Source organism: Vicia villosa, linkage group LG3 (genome assembly GCF_029867415.1).
Source record: "Vicia villosa cultivar HV-30 ecotype Madison, WI linkage group LG3, Vvil1.0, whole genome shotgun sequence".
In the NCBI taxonomy this organism is placed as follows: Eukaryota; Viridiplantae; Streptophyta; class Magnoliopsida; order Fabales; family Fabaceae; genus Vicia; species Vicia villosa.
This window is the reverse complement of record NC_081182.1, coordinates 204,244,230-204,263,830: the sequence shown is the minus strand read 5'-3', so window position 1 is coordinate 204,263,830 and position 19,601 is coordinate 204,244,230. Positions and strand designations below refer to the sequence as shown.

The 19,601-nt window shown below is 32.5% G+C and overlaps 2 protein-coding genes across 2 annotated transcripts; both read right to left on the bottom strand.

Moving 5' to 3' along the window:
- Window positions 1-244: 244 nt before the first annotated feature.
- Window positions 245-2,635, bottom strand: LOC131657170 (vicilin-like). The gene is made up of 6 exons (XM_058926648.1): window positions 2,278-2,635; window positions 1,959-2,134; window positions 1,698-1,778; window positions 1,268-1,591; window positions 713-1,025; window positions 245-578 (listed from the first exon to the last, which is right to left on the bottom strand). Exons 1-6 carry the CDS (start codon window positions 2,573-2,575, stop codon window positions 385-387), a joined length of 1,386 nt encoding a protein of 461 aa, XP_058782631.1. The 5' UTR covers window positions 2,576-2,635; the 3' UTR covers window positions 245-384.
- A 7,410-nt stretch (window positions 2,636-10,045) lies between these two features.
- On the bottom strand, window positions 10,046-18,326 carry LOC131657169 (vicilin-like). Its single transcript, XM_058926647.1, has 7 exons — window positions 18,071-18,326; window positions 12,077-12,146; window positions 11,756-11,931; window positions 11,495-11,575; window positions 11,066-11,389; window positions 10,512-10,824; window positions 10,046-10,379 (listed from the first exon to the last, which is right to left on the bottom strand). The coding sequence occupies exons 1-7, from the start codon at window positions 18,296-18,298 to the stop codon at window positions 10,186-10,188; spliced, it is 1,386 nt and encodes a 461-aa protein (XP_058782630.1). The 5' UTR covers window positions 18,299-18,326; the 3' UTR covers window positions 10,046-10,185.
- Window positions 18,327-19,601: the final 1,275 nt, after the last annotated feature.

The window sequence follows — 19,601 nt, the reverse complement described above, 5'->3', positions numbered from 1 at the left end:
TAAAATTTTTTTATGTGATTTTTCTTTAGGATTTACAAAATTAACTATGGAAAAATACTAATAGTGGCATATACAGGCCCATTTTTAATTGCTTTATCAAATTATAACTAAAATTATAATTTAAGGGTTTAATTGACTATTTATGGTTGATTGAATAATACATACTCATTTTTAAAGAAAAAGATTATTCATACTCATACTAGTATATAAGAGTATTACTAAAAAAACTTAGTAGTTAAGAGGATCATCAAAATGCTCTTTATTTATTTTTTCGTAGTATAAAAGTGGAAATATAATTATAGTTACTAGAGAACATTGTTTTATTCTTTGCTCACTATGAGCTATATATCTTGATAGCATACATGCATATTATTTGCTCATTCATTAAAAAGCATCCAAAATTGAAGATAGACGATCTCTTGTTTCATGGCTTCCTCTCTCTCTTTGCTGAGGTTGAGCATTTGCAAAGTAAGATTGTTTCTGATTTCCTAATAGTCTATCAACCTCTTGAGCTGATCCAGGGAATGCAAGATCTTTCACTGATCGATGTATCTGGCTAATCACATTGTCCTCCTCGCCTTCAAATTTTCAATCACCAGAAAAAAAGAATATCTTGATAATTTTTTCTCTTTGATTTAATAGAACCAGACTTTTAAAATACATACATAAAATGAATATATAGAGAGAGTGAATGAGTGATAATATGATATACCTGCAAGAAAGTTCCTCTGGTTGTTCTCAGCATTGATACCAAATCCAAGCAAATTGAGATTTGAGGAAGCTCTTATGGCAACTGGATGACCTGCTGGAATTACAAAAACATCTCCTTGAGACAACTTAGCTTTGTAATTTATCACTTGTTTGTTTATCTCTTCTTCCCCTTGTTCCTCTTCTTCTTCGTCTTCTTTTCTCTGTCCTTGTTGGTTTTCATTTCTTTGACCCAAAAGTTCAAAATCTCCATTTCCTTCGTTAACTGTTACTATTACTATGGCCCTCGAATTGTAGTGTGGCAATAGTAGAGATCCCTGGAATTTAATTTTTAAAGAATAATTAAATAAATATTTTTGGTATATGTTCTATACACAAAGCATGTTATTGACTATATAAAACTTAGTTACTTATAAGATGTCAACTTAATAACAAAAGTTTGACAATATAACTTTAACATGCAAAAATCAAATCATTTAGAACAATTAAAATTTGATCAAGTGAAATCTCGGTGTGTAATATAGTTAGTTTCCTATAGTATAACATCATTTTACCATACCTCCTTAATCTCAACAGAATTAACAAGTATATCCAAGTTCTGAAGTTGCGGATTTTTCTCTGGGGTGACTTCAAAGAATTTGCCAAACTTGTTGGAATAGATAGGATTGCGACTTCTTAAGTTAAATGGCTCAAATTCTGAGGATAAACTTTTTTTGGAGCTAGACTTTGCATTTTTACTCAATTCCTGAATTTGTCGCCTTGATAATTTGGCTATTACATCCTCTTCTTGACTCTGCTGTCTCTTATCCCTAAGGCTTCTTCTTTGTTGTGTCTCTTTCTCGTGCCCTTCCAAAAGAACCTTCTCTATCTCTTCATAATCGGTCTATATTTTTTTACAATATATACAAAGAAAAAGTGAATATTAACATATATATAGAAAACCAAACAGATACATAAAAAAATGAAGAAGTTGTGTGTGTTATGTTTACATTGAAGGAAGCCTGTAGAATGTTCTTGCTGAACCCAGATAAGATGGAAGGTTGATTTTGATTTCCAGACAATAAGAAAGACTGTTGAAAAGGACAAACAATAATCTTAAGATCATTAGAAAATCTCTACAGTAAAATAGGTATAAATACAATCACAATTGTTGTAGTTATGTTATGGTAGAGATCCTTAAATTTTTTCATACACCAACGCGCAAATCATATTTGATATAAGAAAAGGTAAACATTAACTGACTATATTACCTGAAGTTGGCCAGGTCTATTTATGGAAATGGCAAGATCTAATACTCTAAGATCTTCGTCGTCGTCTCGATTAACCAAATAAGCAACGGTGCCAGCAGGAAGTCTTATCGCGTCTCCACGCTCAAGGTTGAAGGAGTTTCTATCGTCGGGTTTCAACACTGTGAGTATAGCTCTTCCTGAAAGTTACAATTATTATATTTTAAAATTTAATTTAATTTATCCTTTCAAAATAAATATGTAAAGTAATAAATACCGTTTTTTTGAAATAAACTATGGGTGATTAGTATTAAATATATAACTTGATAAAATAAAAATTTACCACTGAGGACAACAAGGATGAAATCGGCATCGGTTTGTTGTGGAAGAAATATGGTGTGAGGTTTGGACTTATATTCCAAAAGACGGTAGTTTTGAAGATTTTCAAATATTTTGGAACGTTGATCAAATTTTTGGAGAAGACGGATGTGACCGTTTTCATTTTCAAAAAGAGTTTGAAACCTGTTAGATTCGAAGATAAATGGATTCTCTTGATCAGATCTAGAAGAGACACACGCTAGTAAAGCAATTCCCAGCAGCATCAAAAGTGGAAATGAAGCTTTCATTGTAATAGCAGCCATGTTGATTTGAACTAATGTTTCACTTAGCTTGTTGTGTGGATGAATAAAGTGCAGTGATATGAGAGGGTATTTATAGATATAGAAGGAAAGTTATATAATTAACATGCACCAACATTTGGCCATGCTGAACCATGCATATAGACGTGTGTGAAAATGTACAAAATTGAGGTGGCAAAATGAAAAGAGGTGGTGGAGTTTTGTTTGAATTTGATGAATCTGGACATTCTTATGGAAAAGGAGGATGCTTTATATATGAATTAATGAAATGACTAGACAGTGTTAACAATTGATTCGTCACACAAATTCTTTTTCAAGAGAATTTCTCTTATGATAACAAAGTAATATGGATCACATCTGCTGCACACTTATGTGTTATTATTGAGTTGGAATTTCTTCATGTTGAGTTAATAAAAATATCTTTTGTCTAACTTTTCTTAAAAAAATAAAAGTTTAAGTAGTTTCTTCAATCGTTGTGCTTAGAGAGCTTCTAGTTTTAAGCTTCTAGTAATTTTAAAGAGAGCATTAGTTTATAGAGAAAAAAATTTTATAAAAATTATTTAATTTTGAAGCTATTTTAAATAGATTTTCATAAAAGTCATTTTTAAAATACAATTTTTTTTAAAAGTTATAATTTTGACTAAGTTTTGATATTCAATAATATATGTTTATGTTATAGGATGTTAAAATTAGTGTTTCATTTTAGAAAAAATAAATATAAAAAATTGTAATATTTTAAAAAACGATTTTAAAAAATCTATTTTCAAAAATAAAAAGAAAAAATTAATAATTTTTAAAACTGAAACAAACATGTACTTAGAGAGCTTCTAGTTTTAAGCTTCTAGTAATTTTTAAGAGAACATCAAGTTTTAAGCTTCTAGTATTTTTATATTTGTAATATATTTTAAGTGAGACTTTCTCCTAATTGTTAAGAAAATTTTTTTTTAATGATTTAAAAAAATATATATATAATCTCTATTTTATTCACCGTTGTTTTAAATTTTATTTTTAAATACACGGCAAACTATTAGAAATAATAAAAACATAAAAGAGTATATCTATCAATTTTTTATACAAAAAATAGGAAATATTATAATACAACAACTATAGTTTTTAATAGTGTTACAAAAAAATTGAGAATTAATATAATACAACAACTGTAATTTTTAAAGTTTTTGGAGCCTTCACAGAGATGACTTTAGAGGAATTCGTGAATTTCTTCCACCATTGTGATAGGTTGGCTAGCAAGACAAAGAAGACTATCGGAGTGGAGATTTGGCTAGAAACGGTGTGGTGTTTATGGTTAAAGAGGAATGCGGTTATTTTTAAAAATGAGACTTTTAGCTTCATAGATTATATGTCGGAGATAGTGTTATCCTCTTTGAGTTGGCTTTGCTCTTTTTATAAACGGGTAGCTTGGTATAATTTTGTTTCTCTTATTTCAGATCTACTTAATATAAATTCAAGATTGTTATGATAGCAACTTAGCCTTAAGCCTTTAGTCTAACTATATGCTCATATGTCATGTTGATAGTAATTCTTGCCCAACTCTAATTTTATTTTATGTTTTTTTCTCTCTTTCTTTTTTCATTTATTTTACAAATTTCTATGGTTAAAAAATAACTTACTAATTTAAATATAAAAATAATGAAATGACTAGATAGTGTTAACAATTGATTCGTCACACAAATTCTTTTTCAGGATAATTTCTCTTATGACAATAAAGTAATATGAATCACATCTGCTGCACACATGTGTTATTACTGAGTTGGAATTTCTTCATGTTGAATTATTAAAAAAATCTTTTCTTTAAATTTTCTTAAATAAATAAATGTTTAAATAGTTTCTTAAATCTATTTAATTGTTGTTGAAAGAAATTATTTTTTCATAGAGCATCTAGCTTTAAATTTGTCCAATATATTTTAGTTGCATCTAAATTTAAGTTTTCAACATATTAATCAAAATATCTGACTTTCCAAAAAAAAAAATTAATAATCCCTACTTTTTCTTGTGTAAATTTTTTAGAAAATTGTGCTCTTAAGATATTGAAACGCTGGTATTGAAAATGAAATTGCTTTGAAGATAGCTGTTATAGTTGTTGAAAATAAAATTATTTTTTCGTAGAGCTTCTAGTAAGTTTATCCAATATATTATAGTTTTAAATTTGTCTAATATATTTTAAGTGAGACTTTTTCGTAACTGCTAAGAAAATTATTATTTTTTAATGACATTTTTATTAAAAATTTATCTATTTTATTCACAGTTTTTTCGTAACTGCTAAGAAAATTATTATTTTTTTAATGACATTTTTATTAAAAATTTATCTATTTTATTCACAGTTGTTTTTCATTTATCCAAATATATAGACAAACTATTAGAAACAGTAAAAACATAAAAGAATATACTTAACAATTTTAGATATAAAAAAAGTATAGTTTTTCATAACTAAGAATTATTATAAGAGCATTGCTATTTGGAACGAATAAAAAACTCACGAACATATCACGAATCAATTTAAGCCATTGGATTAGATGGCATTTTATAGAAAAACATATAAATGATTAAGATGAAGGGTCCCACTAACCATGCAGTATGTGTGTCGCATGACATTTAATTGAAAAACATGACATGATTAAAATGAAGGGACCCACTACTCATGCAATATGTGTTTCGTGAAACCGTCGTGAACATATAATTCGTTATATTTATCATTATCCTAATTATAATACAACAACTATAATTTTTAAGGATTTTAAAAATCATATCAAATAAATTTTAAGATACGAATGAACTTACCAGTGCAAACGCACGGATATTCTACTAATTTATAATTACAAGTCAACCCAGATTTATTTATTTTATGATAATTAAAAACATACCATTAACTATGGTAAAATGTAGAACTTTTCAATTTTAAAAATTCAATTTCAAATAAAATATTTGTTTCGATTTTAAAAATAGAGTTTTTTCGATTCTACAAATGTAAATGTTTTTTAATGATCACATTAGTAGATATTTTTATTTGTCTAAAGAGAAAAGAGTTGAATTTATAACTTCTTTATCCGTTTAATCCATATATTTTTCTCAAAATTAAGTGTATATGCTAGCAAACATGCATTGTCTTTTAATTATATAATATTATTTCATTTTATACTAATTTATTTATATTTGAATTTAAATTTACCTTAGACGATACAATACTTACAAAATAAAATAATAAGTTTTAAGAATTTTCCATAGTCATATTAATAATAAAATAATAAGTTTTAATAAGTTTTAAAAAAGGGAAGGAGGGAACTATTTGGCTCGCAATCCTTTGGAGCATTTGGTTGAGAAGGAATGAGATTTTTTTAACAACTTGTCTTGGAACTCAAGAGACGTAGTGTGGAGTTGTAAAGCTCTTATTTGGAGATGGTCGTTTATCGGGAAAATTATGCGTGCCAATTGTAATTTCTATGAGTTTAGCAATAACCCATTGTTTTACCTTAGCTAGATTTCAATAGGAGTGTAATTTTCTTTGATGGGGGAGTCCCTGTTTTTGTTGTATCCTGTTATTTGGGTTAATAAATTTATTTCTTGCTTAAAAAAAAAAAATATACCAACTTGCAATATAAAGAATGTCCCAACAATTTAACTTATATTGTGATTCTTTCATGTATTGCAACCACAAGATATAAATTGATGATTACAAGTGAGACCATAATACATTGAAGTATAACTCAACTTGAATAATAATCAAACTTTTTGGACATTTTTTTGTAATAAATTTAAAGATTATAGTTCCAAGTCCGAGCGTGTCTAAACAAAATTGGTCCATTCAACTAAATTGTTGGATACAAGTAAATTTATGTTCAAAATTAAACTACTCAATATCACATTCAGAAAAATCGTTATCAAAACATACAAAATACACAAATTAGAGAGATAAACCGCACAACGTACGGGTCAATATCTCCAGTTAATATAATACAACAACTATAATTTTTAAAGTTTTAAAAGGAATAAGTTAGTAAAGAAATTATTGGTGTCCACATTTTATATATGTGGCAAATATTTGTTTGTTGAATTCAATTATCTTTAAGTTAATATTTTTAAAATTAAAATAGATTTGTATAATTTTGGTCCTTCTATTTTAGATTATTTACAAAAGTAATTATCTATTTCATATTCAAACGATTTTGGCCTCCCGTTACATATATGCCCTAAAAGCGTTATTTTTACCTTTTAATATGTTAGATATGAACAAATCTGTTTGAATTTAAAATAAAATGACTAATTATGTGAGTATCTAAGACTGGATTCAAACCCAAGAACTCTACTTTAGGTGAAAGAGATCCATACCATCAAAAATGGAGGCAAGATTCTCACGATTTTTTTAATGATCTTCAATCCAGTAAGAGTCTGTTTTATTGGGGGTTTTGGAAGGGAGGAAGAAAATATTCCACAAATCACTACTATTTTTAAATTTTTGAGTGGTAATAAACTTGCACATTTTTTAAAATTTAATTAAATAGATCAGATATCACTTCGGTTGGTTCAAACAACCGTGGTGATATGTGTTATTCTGAAACATGAATTACAATTTAATCTATCTATTCAGTTGCCATTTTTTCATTTCATCGTTGAGGAACCTTTCAACCCTAAAACATCCAGAGCAAGTTGAACCCATTATTTCATTTTCATTAACGAAATGAAACATGCAATCACAATTTTTCGTTCTTTGGTTAACGTAAAACACCGTCACTATCGTTAGTTCTTAGATTTCTCTTTTACAAATCAACGAAAATCAATATAGATATGGTTGGTTATTGAGTTCCCCTTTTACAAAACAACAAAAGAAAGTCAGAGTAGGAAGAAAAAGAAAGGAGGACAAAATTCTTTTACTTATTTGCCATATCTCTATTACGTAAACCATTCATCATGCATGTACGATACAATTATGTTCTTGTTGTTGACGTTTACGTTTACGTTATTGTTGTTTTTGAACTTGAATGTTTTTGTTGAATGTTGATGTTGTTGTTGTTGTTGAATGTTGTTGATGTTGTAAGTTCTTATACAATCACTTATGTTATTGTTGAACTTATTTTGTTGTTGGATGTTGTTGATATTCAGTGTTGTTGTTGTTGAATGTTTAATATTGTTGTTATTGAATGTATGTTAGACAGATTGTTGTTCTTGTTGCATTTTATATGATGTTGTTACTAAATGTATATAAGACACAATTGTCATGTTATTGTTTTTTTTTATATATTATTGTTGTTGAATGTGTATTAGACACATTGTTGTTATTGATGAATGTGCATTAGGCACATTATTGTTATTGTTTGTATATTTTTCTAAGATTGGTTAAATCTTTTGTTGTTATTTTTTAACATAGATGGATTCTTCATCTAGCGACGAAACTCATCACTACAACATTTATTGCTTCTGGCAACACTTTTTATGCAACAAATAAAAATTATTGCCTAAAAAAGTTTAGGCAATGATTCTTGTGGGATGCAAAGATAATTCTCGTAACACCTCACAAATGTCCTCTAAAATATTTATGGGTACAATTTTCAAGCGTTGTCGAATTTCGCAGAACAAGGTTATTTATGTTCTAATCTTATTTGTAACATCGGAAACAAGGCATTTTATTTGTTTTGAGTTAATGATTTTGGATCATGTTATTTACATTAATAATTTTAGTTGAAGAGACTTTTGAAGTTATGTTATTATTTGAAATTCCGCTGCAAGTATGTCCATAAATTGAGATGGTATGCATGTTTAGTTTTGAGTAACATCCTAAAGTGCTAATTATTATTTTTTAAATTAATATTCGGGGCTTATGGTGTTACAGCTATGATTTGAGTCATAGTTGGTCATGATTGAACTCAAACTTGGCACTGGCTGAAGAAGGATCTATGATTCGACTCATGTACAAACTGTGATTCGACTCATAGAGTGCATTATTAGAATCTAGTGTAAGTCATAATTCAAATCACAAGATTACACAAATACTTGGTTCTTATTGCCTCGTTTGATTCGACTCAGGGGATTGTCTGATTCGAATCACACATCTAAAATCTCAAAAATTCATGTTCCGAAGATGTTTTTGAGAAATTACTTTTGACTGGACTTGAATAAATATTAATTATGGTTCTTGTTCAAAAAATTCAACTACTTGATTTAAAGTATAATATTCAAAATCAAACATTAATGATTTGAATTATGCATGCTAAAATACAGATTCAAAACTCTATCCTTAAAGATGCGCAATTGAGAATGCGACTCAAATATAAGATTAAAGATAAAGTAAAGCTTAAGGTACAAGTAAAAAAACCATATAGAGGTCCCCTTGCTTAATATATCAGAGACATGAAACTTCATTATTATAGTCAGGGCTTGCCTGAAGTATCGAGAGGCCTTGTATTGTGACGTTTACGATGGTGAGAGAATTAGCTCACGTGAGGTGAGAGGCTCTATGGTGTGCGTAATGTTGGATAAGTTATGATATGTCCTTTGTCGCATTAAGGAATAGGTCGTTATAGAGGGCTTTGGGATAATGATGAAATAAAAAAGTCTTTAGTAGTACATAAAGTGTTTTATGATCAAATAAGATAACATTAAGTTACCTTTGACTTGTTTTAACTCTTTCTAATATTGTTGTGAGGGTTGCACCCCTAGTGCGATTTCATTAATCAATTGCTTATTGAAAAAAAAAATGCATAGGGACTATTGCGTTAGTAGATGATATAGTTTGAATTATCAGTAAGTAAACAACTTAGAATTATAACATTTATTAGTTATTATCTTATTTTAATTTTATTGAGTTAATCTTTTTTTAGTTTTGGATCTTTTACTTAACTATCCATTATTAGCATTATATACATATGTAGTATCTGTGACATATTCGAAGATGTCAAATAAATCAATGAAAATATTTTCTATTTTCTTAGTTAGTTTTGATAGTCTTCTAAATTTTTTAATATTATATTTTTCTTTAGTTTTAATAGTATTTTTCTTTAGATCCTATTAATACACTGATGAATGTATATCACGGATCATAGATATGAGAGGTCAGGTTTTTACATTAGTTTAATGTTATTAGTGTCTTATACTTTTATTTATTGATATTTTTAGTAAACGATCGATATATATTTTTGTTATGAAGTTTAAGCCCATACTATATAACATTTGTCATTTGCTCGTAGTATGACAATATTTATTGGGATACGATTTAATTTTTTTATAATTTTCCTATGAGATTTTTCTTTAGGATTTACAAAATTATCTATAGAAAAATACTAATAGTGGCATATACAGGCCCATTTTTAATTGCATTATCAAATTATAAATAAAATTAGAATTTAAGGCTTTAATTAACTATTTATGGTTGATTAAATAATACATACTCATTTTTAAAGAAAAAGATTGCTGTCACTCATACTAGTATAAAAGAGTATTACTAAAAAACATAGATAGTTAAGAGGATCATCAAAATACTCTTTATTTATTTATTCATAGTATAAAAGTGGAAATATAATTATAGTTACCAGAGAACATTGTTTTATTCTTTGCTCACTATGAGCTATATATCTTCTTAGCATACATGCATATTATTTGCTCATTCATTAAAAAGCATCCAAAATTGAAGATAGACGATCTCTTGTTTCATGGCTTCCTCTCTCTCTTTGCCGAGGTTGAGCATTTGCAAAGTACGATTGTTTCTGATTTTCTAATAGTCTATCAACCTCTTGAGCTGATCCAGGGAATGCAAGATCTTTCACTAGTCGATGTATCTGGCTAATCACATTGTCCTCCTCGCCTTCAAATTTTCAATCACCCGAAAAAAAGAATATCTTGATAATTTTTTCTTTGATTTAATAGAACCAGACTTTTAAAATACTTACATAAAATTAATATATAGAGAGAGTGAATGAGTGATAATATGATATACCTGCAAGAAAGTTCCTTTGGTTGTTCTCAGCATTGATACCAAATCCAAGCAAATTAAGATTTGAGGAAGCTCTTATGGCAACTGGATGACCTGCTGGAATTACAAAAACATCTCCTTGAGACAACTTAGCTTTGTAATTTTGCACTTGTTTGTTTATCTCTTCTTCCTCTTGTTCCTCTTCTTCCTCGTCTTCTTTTCTCCGCTCTTGTTGGTTTTCATTTCTTTGACCCACAAGTTCAAAATCTCCATTTCCTTCGTTAACTGTTACTATTACTATGGCCCTCGAATTGTAGTGTGGCAACAATAGAGATCCCTGGAATATAATTTTTAAAGAATAATTAAATAAATATTTTGGTATATGTTCTATACACAAAGCATGTTATTGAGTATATAAAACTTAGTTACTTTTAAGATGTCAACTTAATAACAAAAGTTTGACAATATAACTTTAATGGGAAAAAAAACAAACCATTTAGAACAATTGAAATTTGATCAAGTGAAATATCGGTGTGTAATATAGTTAGTTGCCTATGGTTAAAATAATTTTACCATACCTCCTTAATCTCAACAGAATTTACAAGTATATCCAAGTTTTGAAGTTGTGGATTTTTCTTTGGGGTGACTTCAAAGAATTTGCCAAACTTGTTGGAATATATAGGATTGCGACTTCTTAAGTTAAATGGTCCAAATTCAGAGGATACACTTTTTTCGGAGCTAGACTTTGCATTTTTACTCAATTCCTCAATTTGTCGCCTTGATAATTTGGCTATTACATCCTCTTCTTGACTCTGCTGCCTCTTATCCCTAAGGCTTCTTCTTTTTTGTGTCTCTTTCTCGTGCCCTTCCAAAAGAACCTTCTCTATCTCTTCATAATCGGTCTATATTTTTTCATAATATATACAAAGAAAAAGTGAATATTAACATATATATAGAAAACCAAACAGATACATAAAAAATGAAGAAATTGTGTGTTTTATGTTTACATTGAAGGAAGCCTGTAGAATGTTCTTGCTGAACCTAGATAAGATGGAAGGTTGGTTTTGATTTCCAGACAATAAGAAAGACTGTTGAAAAGGACAAAAAATAATATTAAGATCATTAGAAAATCTTTACTGTAAAATAGGTATAAATACAATCGCAATTGTTGTAGTTATGTTATGGTAGAGATCCCTAAATTTTTTTATACACCAACGCGCAAACCATATTTGATATGAGAAAAGGTAAACATTAACTGACTATATTACCTGAAGTTGGCCAGGTCTATTTATGGGAATGGCAAGAACTAATACTCTAAGATCTTCGTCGTCATCTTGGTTAACCAAATAAGCAACGGTGCCAGCAGGAAGTTTTATCGTGTCTCCACGCTCAAGGTTGAAGGAGTTTCTATCGTCGGGTTTCAACACTGTGAGTATAGCTTTTCCTGAAAATTACAGTAAACATTGTATTTTTAAATTTAATTTAATTTATTCTTAGAAAATAAACACGTAAAGTAATAAATACCGTTCATTTTAAATAAAATATGTGTGATTAATTTTAAATATTTAATTTGATAAATAATACATTACCACTGAGGACAACAAGGATGAAATCGACATCAGTTTGTTGCGGAAGAAATATGGTGTGAGGTTTGGACTTTTTTTTTCAATAAGCAATTTATAAGATATTGCACTAGGGGTGCAACCCTTACAACAAAAACCTATACCGTTCGATTACAAGAAAGCGGTAATTTGTACCAATCATATAAGCTATAATGAATCGAAGAATGACTTAAAGACATCCATCTCCAGGAAAGAAAAACAACATTTGAAATCACCACATCGTAGCAATAAGACTTATCCTCAAAAACGATGGTGTTTCGCATGAGCCAAATACTCCAAATTGTTGCCACCCAAATCGTGTTAATCTTGGTTATGCTAAGGGCATCCTTGATCTTGTCTTGAAAATAACCAAAATCCACAAATTCTTCTAAAGACATGTTTGTATCCATCCCTATCCAACACAGCACAGTACTCCAAATTCGGCTTGAAACGGCACACTCAAAAAACAAGTGGTGCGTGTTCTCCTCATGGGCTAAGCAAAAAACACAATCAACCGAAATTAAGTTCTGTACATTCCTTATTAACAGAAGATCTTTCACCGGAAGTCTATTCGAGAATAATCTCCAAACAAACGCCTTTATCCTAAGAGGTAATCTCAATTTCCAAACCACCATCATGAGTCTTACCGTAACCGCCTGCCAAGCCAATTCCTTACGATCTGCCTCCAGCTTGGTTATGCTGCCAACAGAAAATAAACCATCGCTGTTCAGCATCCATTCGAAAACATCATCCTCTCTGCTATCCAGAATCGGTGCTGGCGGTAAAAATTCATGAAATTCATTCCATCTGTTTGCAGCCATGACCGTAGCTGCTACTGCTTCCTCTCGGTCTGTTCCTGGAACGGTTAACAGATCTTCAGCCAGCAACCTATGTTTGTTCCACCGAGCCACCCCATCCTGCCAACTAATTACCTCCTTGATTGAGCAATTTTTATTTACAGCAAAGGCATATAAATCTGGAAACAGAACACTTAATGATTGGTTTCCCATCCAATTGCTTTTCCAAAACAGAGTATGTTTGCCGTTTTTTGGGATACACTTTACGCAGCCGGAAAAACCTTGCTCGAAGGAGGCCAAGCACAAGTCATTGTTTATAACATCCCTCCACCAAATTGAGTCATCCGATTTTGTAACATCAGCCCCCGTCGCTTGAACCTTGAGCTTGGGATTTAAGTATCTCAATTCTATGAATCTACTCCATATTGTGTTTTTCTCCGTTAGAATACGCCATTTCCATTTTAAAAGGAGAGCTCTATTCACCTCACGGATGTCTCTAATACCCAATCCGCCCTTCTCTTTAGGTTTGCACACTATCTCCCATCTCGCCCAATGGATGCTCCTTTTGTTCACGTTTCCGCTCCATAGGAAGTTACTTTGAAGTCCTCTAATCTCTTTTATAATTTTCCCCGGTGCTTTTAGAAAGAGAGAGTAAACGTCGGTAACGCGTTAAGCACCGCATTAATTAACGTTATCCTCCCTCCAAAAGAGATATTTCTACCTTTCCAAGCCGACAATCTAGCCTTAATGTTATTCAAAACATCCTTCCAAGCCTTTATTTTCCTAGGACAAATTCCCACCATAACCCCTAGGAATTTGAAAGTAGCCGCGCTTTTCTTGCATGAGAGAAACCAAGAGGCCGTATTCATAAACCAATCACTTACGTGTACCCCTATAACACTACTTTTCGAGAAATTTATTTTCATACCCGAAACTAACTCAAAACCTCTCAATATCACTTTCAAATTCCAAATATTATCACAAGAGGGTTCACCAAGAATTACGGTATCGTCCGCGAATTGGAGAATGTCGACATGATCCTCTTCCCCAAACAAAAGAGGTTTAAACTCCCCTACGTCCACCGCTTTTTTCACCAACGCCGTTAGACCCTCCATAACAAGAACAAAAATGAAAGGAGACAAAGGATCCCCTTGTCGAAGACCTTTCTTGGCCGAGAAGTCTTTAGTGGCACTTCCGTTCACCAACACGGACATATGACTAGTAAAGATGCAAGCTTCCATCCATTTCATCCATTTCTCACTAAAGCCCATTCTAACCATGACGAATCTAACGAAATTCCAAGAGACGGAATCATAAGCTTTTTCGAAATCTACCTTTAACAAAAGGAAACTCCTTTTCTTCCTCTTTTCCCAATCAAGGATCTCGTTCACCAACAAAACTCCATCCATCATGTTTCTTCCCGGAACAAACGCGGTTTGATTCGGCGATACCAATTTTCCCACCACCCTTTTGATTCTAGCACAAAGAAGCTTCGTAAGAATTTTATAAATACTTCCAACTAAGCAAATTGGCCGGTATTCCAACAAATCTTGGGGATTTTTGTTTTTTGGTATCAAGGCCAAAAAAGAGGAGGTTATGGATTTCACAAGGGAACCCTTGGAGTGGAAGTCGTTACAAAGAGCCATCAAACCATCTTTTAGTAAAAGCCAAAACCTCTTGAAAAACTCTAAAGTGTATCCGTCCGCCCCGGGACTCTTGTTCCCATCACAAGACCAAATCGCCTCCTTTACTTCCTCTTCCGTAAAAATCTTTTCCAACTCTAAAGACTCATCAACGGACAAAGAATTGAAACTATCTCCACTAAGCTCTAGCCGGGTCTCCACTTCTTCCTTGAAGAAGCTTTTGAAATGCTTAAAGACGTAATCTTTAATTTCGTTTGGTTCTTCCAACCTTCCAAGACTAGATACAAGGGAGCACATCGTGTTTCTTCTTCTTCTATCCCTTAGAGAATTGTGAAAGAAACGAGAATTATTGTCTCCTTCGGATAGCCACATTTGTCTAGACTTCAAACGAAGAAATCCTTCCTTCTTGTTAATGTTGTCCCAAAAGATCTCCACCTCTTTGGTTCTCTTTGAAACCACCTCTTCCGGAATGTTACCTGCAAAATGAACAAACATGTTATCTAAATGATGCATCTCCTCTTCGGCTTTTGCAATGTTCAAGTCTATCCACCCATAGACATTTATGTTCCACCATCTAATGCGTTCTTTAAGAACTTTCAACTTCTCCACCAAGCAATAATCGCCCCTCCCCTTCATATGAATTTGTTCCCACTCTTTAGTCACGAAAGGAACGAAATCTTCGTGATTGAACCATAAATTGTTGAATCTAAAAGGTTTCGGGCCCCAATCTTTCCTATTTTCTTGTATCCAAATCGGTGCGTGATCGGATATGTCTTTCTTTCCTATCCTTTGGCCATCCACTTTCCAATCATCTATAAGTTTGTCCGACAACAAAAACCTATCGATCCGACTCATAGATTTGCCATTGCTTTTAAACCAAGTAAATTTGCCTCCTATTGTAGGTACATCCACCACATCCATCATCTCTATGAAGCTCTTGAAATTCTCAATCTCTTTGTTGTTGTTGCCTTTTGAGATACCTACTCTTTCCTCGCTAGAGGAAACGGAATTGAAATCCCCTCCTATACACCAAAAACCCTCCTTATTATTATTTTTTATCTCTATCAACCTCTTCCATGTCCTTCTTCTAATAAACCTATCACAAGAAGCATACACATTAACGAAGTAAATTAAATTTCCCGATTTTTCGACGCAAAGGCCTAGGAAACCTTCGTCTCGAAAACTGTATATTAGATCGAAGTTGTCCTTCTTCCACATTGTTAATATGCCTCCTGAAGCTCCTACCGAATCCGAAGCCGACCATTCAACATTCTCATCACCCCACAATTCCCTGACCATCGTACTGCTCAAACTGCTCAGCTTTGTCTCCTGTAAAAAACAAATCTCAGCGCCCCCTTTTTTAATAATAGAAGCCACTCTCTTCCTGTTTGCACTACTTCCTCCCCCTCTCATATTCAAAGAGACTAAATTCATGGTTCACCATTAGACTTTTTCCCCTTCTCCCCTGTTTCCTCTTTTCTGCCCTGAGTCTCCATCTCTTCCAATTTGCAAATAGGATTAAACTCGCTACTTCTGTTTATAATTCCCAGTTTATTAATGGAATTCCATAGGCCCATTGTTGCTTTCCCTAAAGCCCCATTAGTAATTCTCGAATTACAAACTATTATATCAGAGTGCGTCAAAGAATCACAGGACAAAACCGCCCCACCCGCTACACTACTGTTGTTACAGATAAAAGGTAAAGAACCTGGATTGACGGCTGGAAATTTTTGTCTCGGTGGACCGCAAGCCTCCGCTGGGTAACAAAAATTTTCCACCCTCAAAACTAGATTGAGAACTTTCCTCATCTTCTTTCTCACCTTCTTGGTATTCACTATCTTGCTGTTTCTTTCATCCTCCTTCACGAGCTTACTGTTTCGAAAGATTGTCCCAATTGATGCGGGTGAATTAAAATTTGTTTTCTCCTGTACCTCAACACCCAGACCATCCTGTTTTGTTTTGTTCGGTCCATCCTCAATTCTACACGCGGGCCCTTCAAGACTGTAAGCTGTTTGGGCCATAATGGGCCCAACACAAGAATTGTCCAGATTTGAATTGTTAATAAAAACTCCCGCGGGTCCCACTCTATTTGCCTCGTCATCCGTTACCTTGAGTGGGTAGACTTTTTCCAAGCTGCACGCTACCATACTACAAGAAGAGGAAGAGATACTTTCTTCAGAACAAACTTTCTCTGTCCTCCCTTGACTTCTATCCTCTTTCACGTAAGAGCATATAATGCCCTCACCATTCCCCAACTTCTCCAGCCTCAATTTTTCAATCTTGTCTGCAAAGCCCTCTTTTAGACCCCTATGGAGTGACCCATCCCTTTCATCGTTCCCCCTATTCTCTGAACCGTGAAAAGCACCTGTCAACTCTTCATCTTTTTCCCCTCCACTTTCTAACTCCGGTGAGCTTCTCCTATGTGACCACTCGGACGATTCTGAATCGATGCCTCCTTCACCCTCCCCTTCCCTCCTACTCCACTGGGGCTCTTCTATTAGAAGTATATTAATCCATGATCCATCTAAACAGACCGAGACTTTATCTCTGATGATCTCGATAGCATTTGTAAACACCATGATTTTTGTCACATCCAAACTTATAGAAGGCTTCTGAATCCATTCGTAATTTGCCACCGAACCAATATCTGAGAATAAGGTATCTATGAACTTTTTGTTCCTCACATGGCAAGGAATGCCATAAGCCGAAATCCAGGCCACCCTTGCACATTCTACATCTGTTGATTTCCAGTCCCTCACCTCTTTGAACCACCTCTTAATCCAATCTCCTCCCTCCGCTAAAAATGCATCGAGTTCGCCTTTCACCACCTCCTCTAGGAGACACAGATTCGGTCCTAAAGGTGTAGCTTTTACCGTGAAAATGCCCTCTTCAATCAGTCCTTGTGAGACTCCATAAGCGAGACCTGGTTCAGCCGCTATCCCCACTTTGGCCATGCTAAACATCTTCTTTTCTTCCGTGCTCGATTGATAGTAGAAGGCCTTGTTGTCCTCCTTTTCCCCCTTCTTCACTCCCGGAGCGTGACCCTTCACAACCTCGGCAAAGCTCTTCGATGGACCCGATCTAGCTGGTAACACTTCCTTCGGAGAGGCTACAGAGGAAAAAATCTTTCTAAGGGGGCCAGCATGCTTGTTCCTCCCTGCAACATTCTTACGACTAACCTCCTTTCTCAAGTATTTAGTGATGTTAGCGTTGATCTTCTTTTCTCCCAGCCTCACATTATCCAGTTTGATTTCTAGCATTCTCGCATCTTCCACGTTATAAAATCTCACAAACCCGTATCTCATTCCTTTCCAGTCTTTTTTAGGGGGGATAACGATCTCCTCTATACAACCAAACTCCTTGAGTTCGAAGTATAGGTCCTTGGCTCTCCATGTATCATCGAAATCATTCAGAAACAAAGTAGTAACTGGTCCGTTACCCTCTCCTGATACGCTCTTCCAGATATCCCATCTTGAATCTCCTGTCTTCCTTCCCTTGAACCTGTTAATCGTGGACCACCCATTGTTATTGTTGTTTGTTTTATATTCCAAAAGGCGGTAGTTTTGAAGATTTTCAAATATTTTGGAACGCTGGTCAAACTTTTGGAGAAGACGGATGTGACCGTTTTCATTTTCAAAAAGGGTTTGAAACCTGTTAGATTCGAAGATAAATGGATTCTCTTGATCAGATCTAGATGAGACACACGCTAGTAAAGCAATTCCCAAAAGCATCAAAAGTGGAAATGAAGCTTTCAGTGTAATAGCAGCCATGTTGATTTGAACTAATCTCTCACTTTGATTGTTGTGGATGAACAAAGTTTACTGAGATGAGAGGGTATTTATAGATATAAAATAGAAAGTTATATAATTAACATGCACCAACATTTGGCCATGTTGTACCATGCATATAGACGTGTGTGAAAATGTACAAAATTGAGGTGGCAAAATGAAAAGAGGTGGTGGAGTTTTGTTTGAATTTGATGAATCTGGACATTCTTATGGAAAAGGAGGATGCTTTATATATGAATTAATGAAATGACTAGACAGTGTTAACAATTGATTCGTCACACAAATTCTTTTTCACGAGAATTTCTCTTATGATAATAAAGTAATATGGATCACATCTGCTGCACACTTATGTGTTATTACTGAGTTGGAATTTCTTCATGTTGAATTATTAAAAAAATCTTTGGCTTAAATGCACCATTGGTCCATGTAAGTTAGCGAATTTTTGATTTTCGTCCCTGTAAGTTTTTTTTCTTGGTTTGAGTCCTTATATTTCATTTTCGCGTTTGTTTTAGTCCCTAAAATCAAAATTCGCAAGAAAATTCGCAGGAAAACCTGCAGATTTTCCTGCGGATTTTGACTTTAGGGACTAAACCGCAAGGAAAAAGTAAGATATAGGGACTCATACCAACAAAAAAAACTTACAAGGACGAAAATCAAAGACTCTCTAAATTTTCTCAGTAACTGCTAAGAAAATTATTATTTTTTAATGACATTTTTATTAGTAAAAATTTATCTATTTTATTCAAAGTTGTTTTTCATTTTTTCAAATATACGACAAACTATTAGAAACAGTAAAAACATAAAAGAATATAATTAACAATTTTAGATATTAAAAAACTATAATTTTTTTAAAAATAAGAATTATTATAATACAACAACTATAACTTTTAAGGATTTTAAAAATCGTATCAAATAAATTTTAAGATACGAATGAACTTACCCGCGCGAACCCACGGGTATTCTACAAATTTATAATTACAAGTCAACGCAGATTTATGACAATTAAAAGCATACCATTAACTATGGTAAAATGTAGAACTTTTTAATTTTAAAAATTCAAATCCAAATAAAATATTTGTTTCGATTTTAAAAATAGAGTTTTTTCGATTCTAGATATAAAAATGTTTTTTTTTAATTATCATATTAGTGGATATTTTTATTTGTCTAAAGAGAAAAGAGTTGAATTTATAACTTCTTTATCCATTTAATCCATATATTTTTCTCAAAATTAAGTGTATATGCGCGAGTCAATATCTCAAGTTAATATAATACAACATCTATAATT

What these genes read in the sequence shown, in the direction of transcription:
- LOC131657170 (XM_058926648.1), bottom strand. Translation starts at nt 2,575, where the DNA reads ATGGCTGCTATTACAATGAAAGCTTCATTTCCACTTTTGATGCTGCTG. An exon ending in ATAGACCTGGCCAACTTCAG is followed by an intron (nt 1,779 to 1,958) that starts GTAATATAGTCA and finishes CCTTTTCAACAG; the next exon opens with TCTTTCTTATTGTCTGGAAA. An exon ending in CCAGAGGAACTTTCTTGCAG is followed by an intron (nt 579 to 712) that starts GTATATCATATT and finishes GAAAATTTGAAG; the next exon opens with GCGAGGAGGACAATGTGATT.
- LOC131657169 (XM_058926647.1), bottom strand. Translation starts at nt 18,298, where the DNA reads ATGGCTGCTATTACACTGAAAGCTTCATTTCCACTTTTGATGCTTTTG. An exon ending in ACTACCGCCTTTTGGAATAT is followed by an intron (nt 12,147 to 18,070) that starts AAAACAAACAAC and finishes TATTGAAAAAAA; the next exon opens with AAGTCCAAACCTCACACCAT. An exon ending in CATCCTTGTTGTCCTCAGTG is followed by an intron (nt 11,932 to 12,076) that starts GTAATGTATTAT and finishes TGTAATTTTCAG; the next exon opens with GAAAAGCTATACTCACAGTG.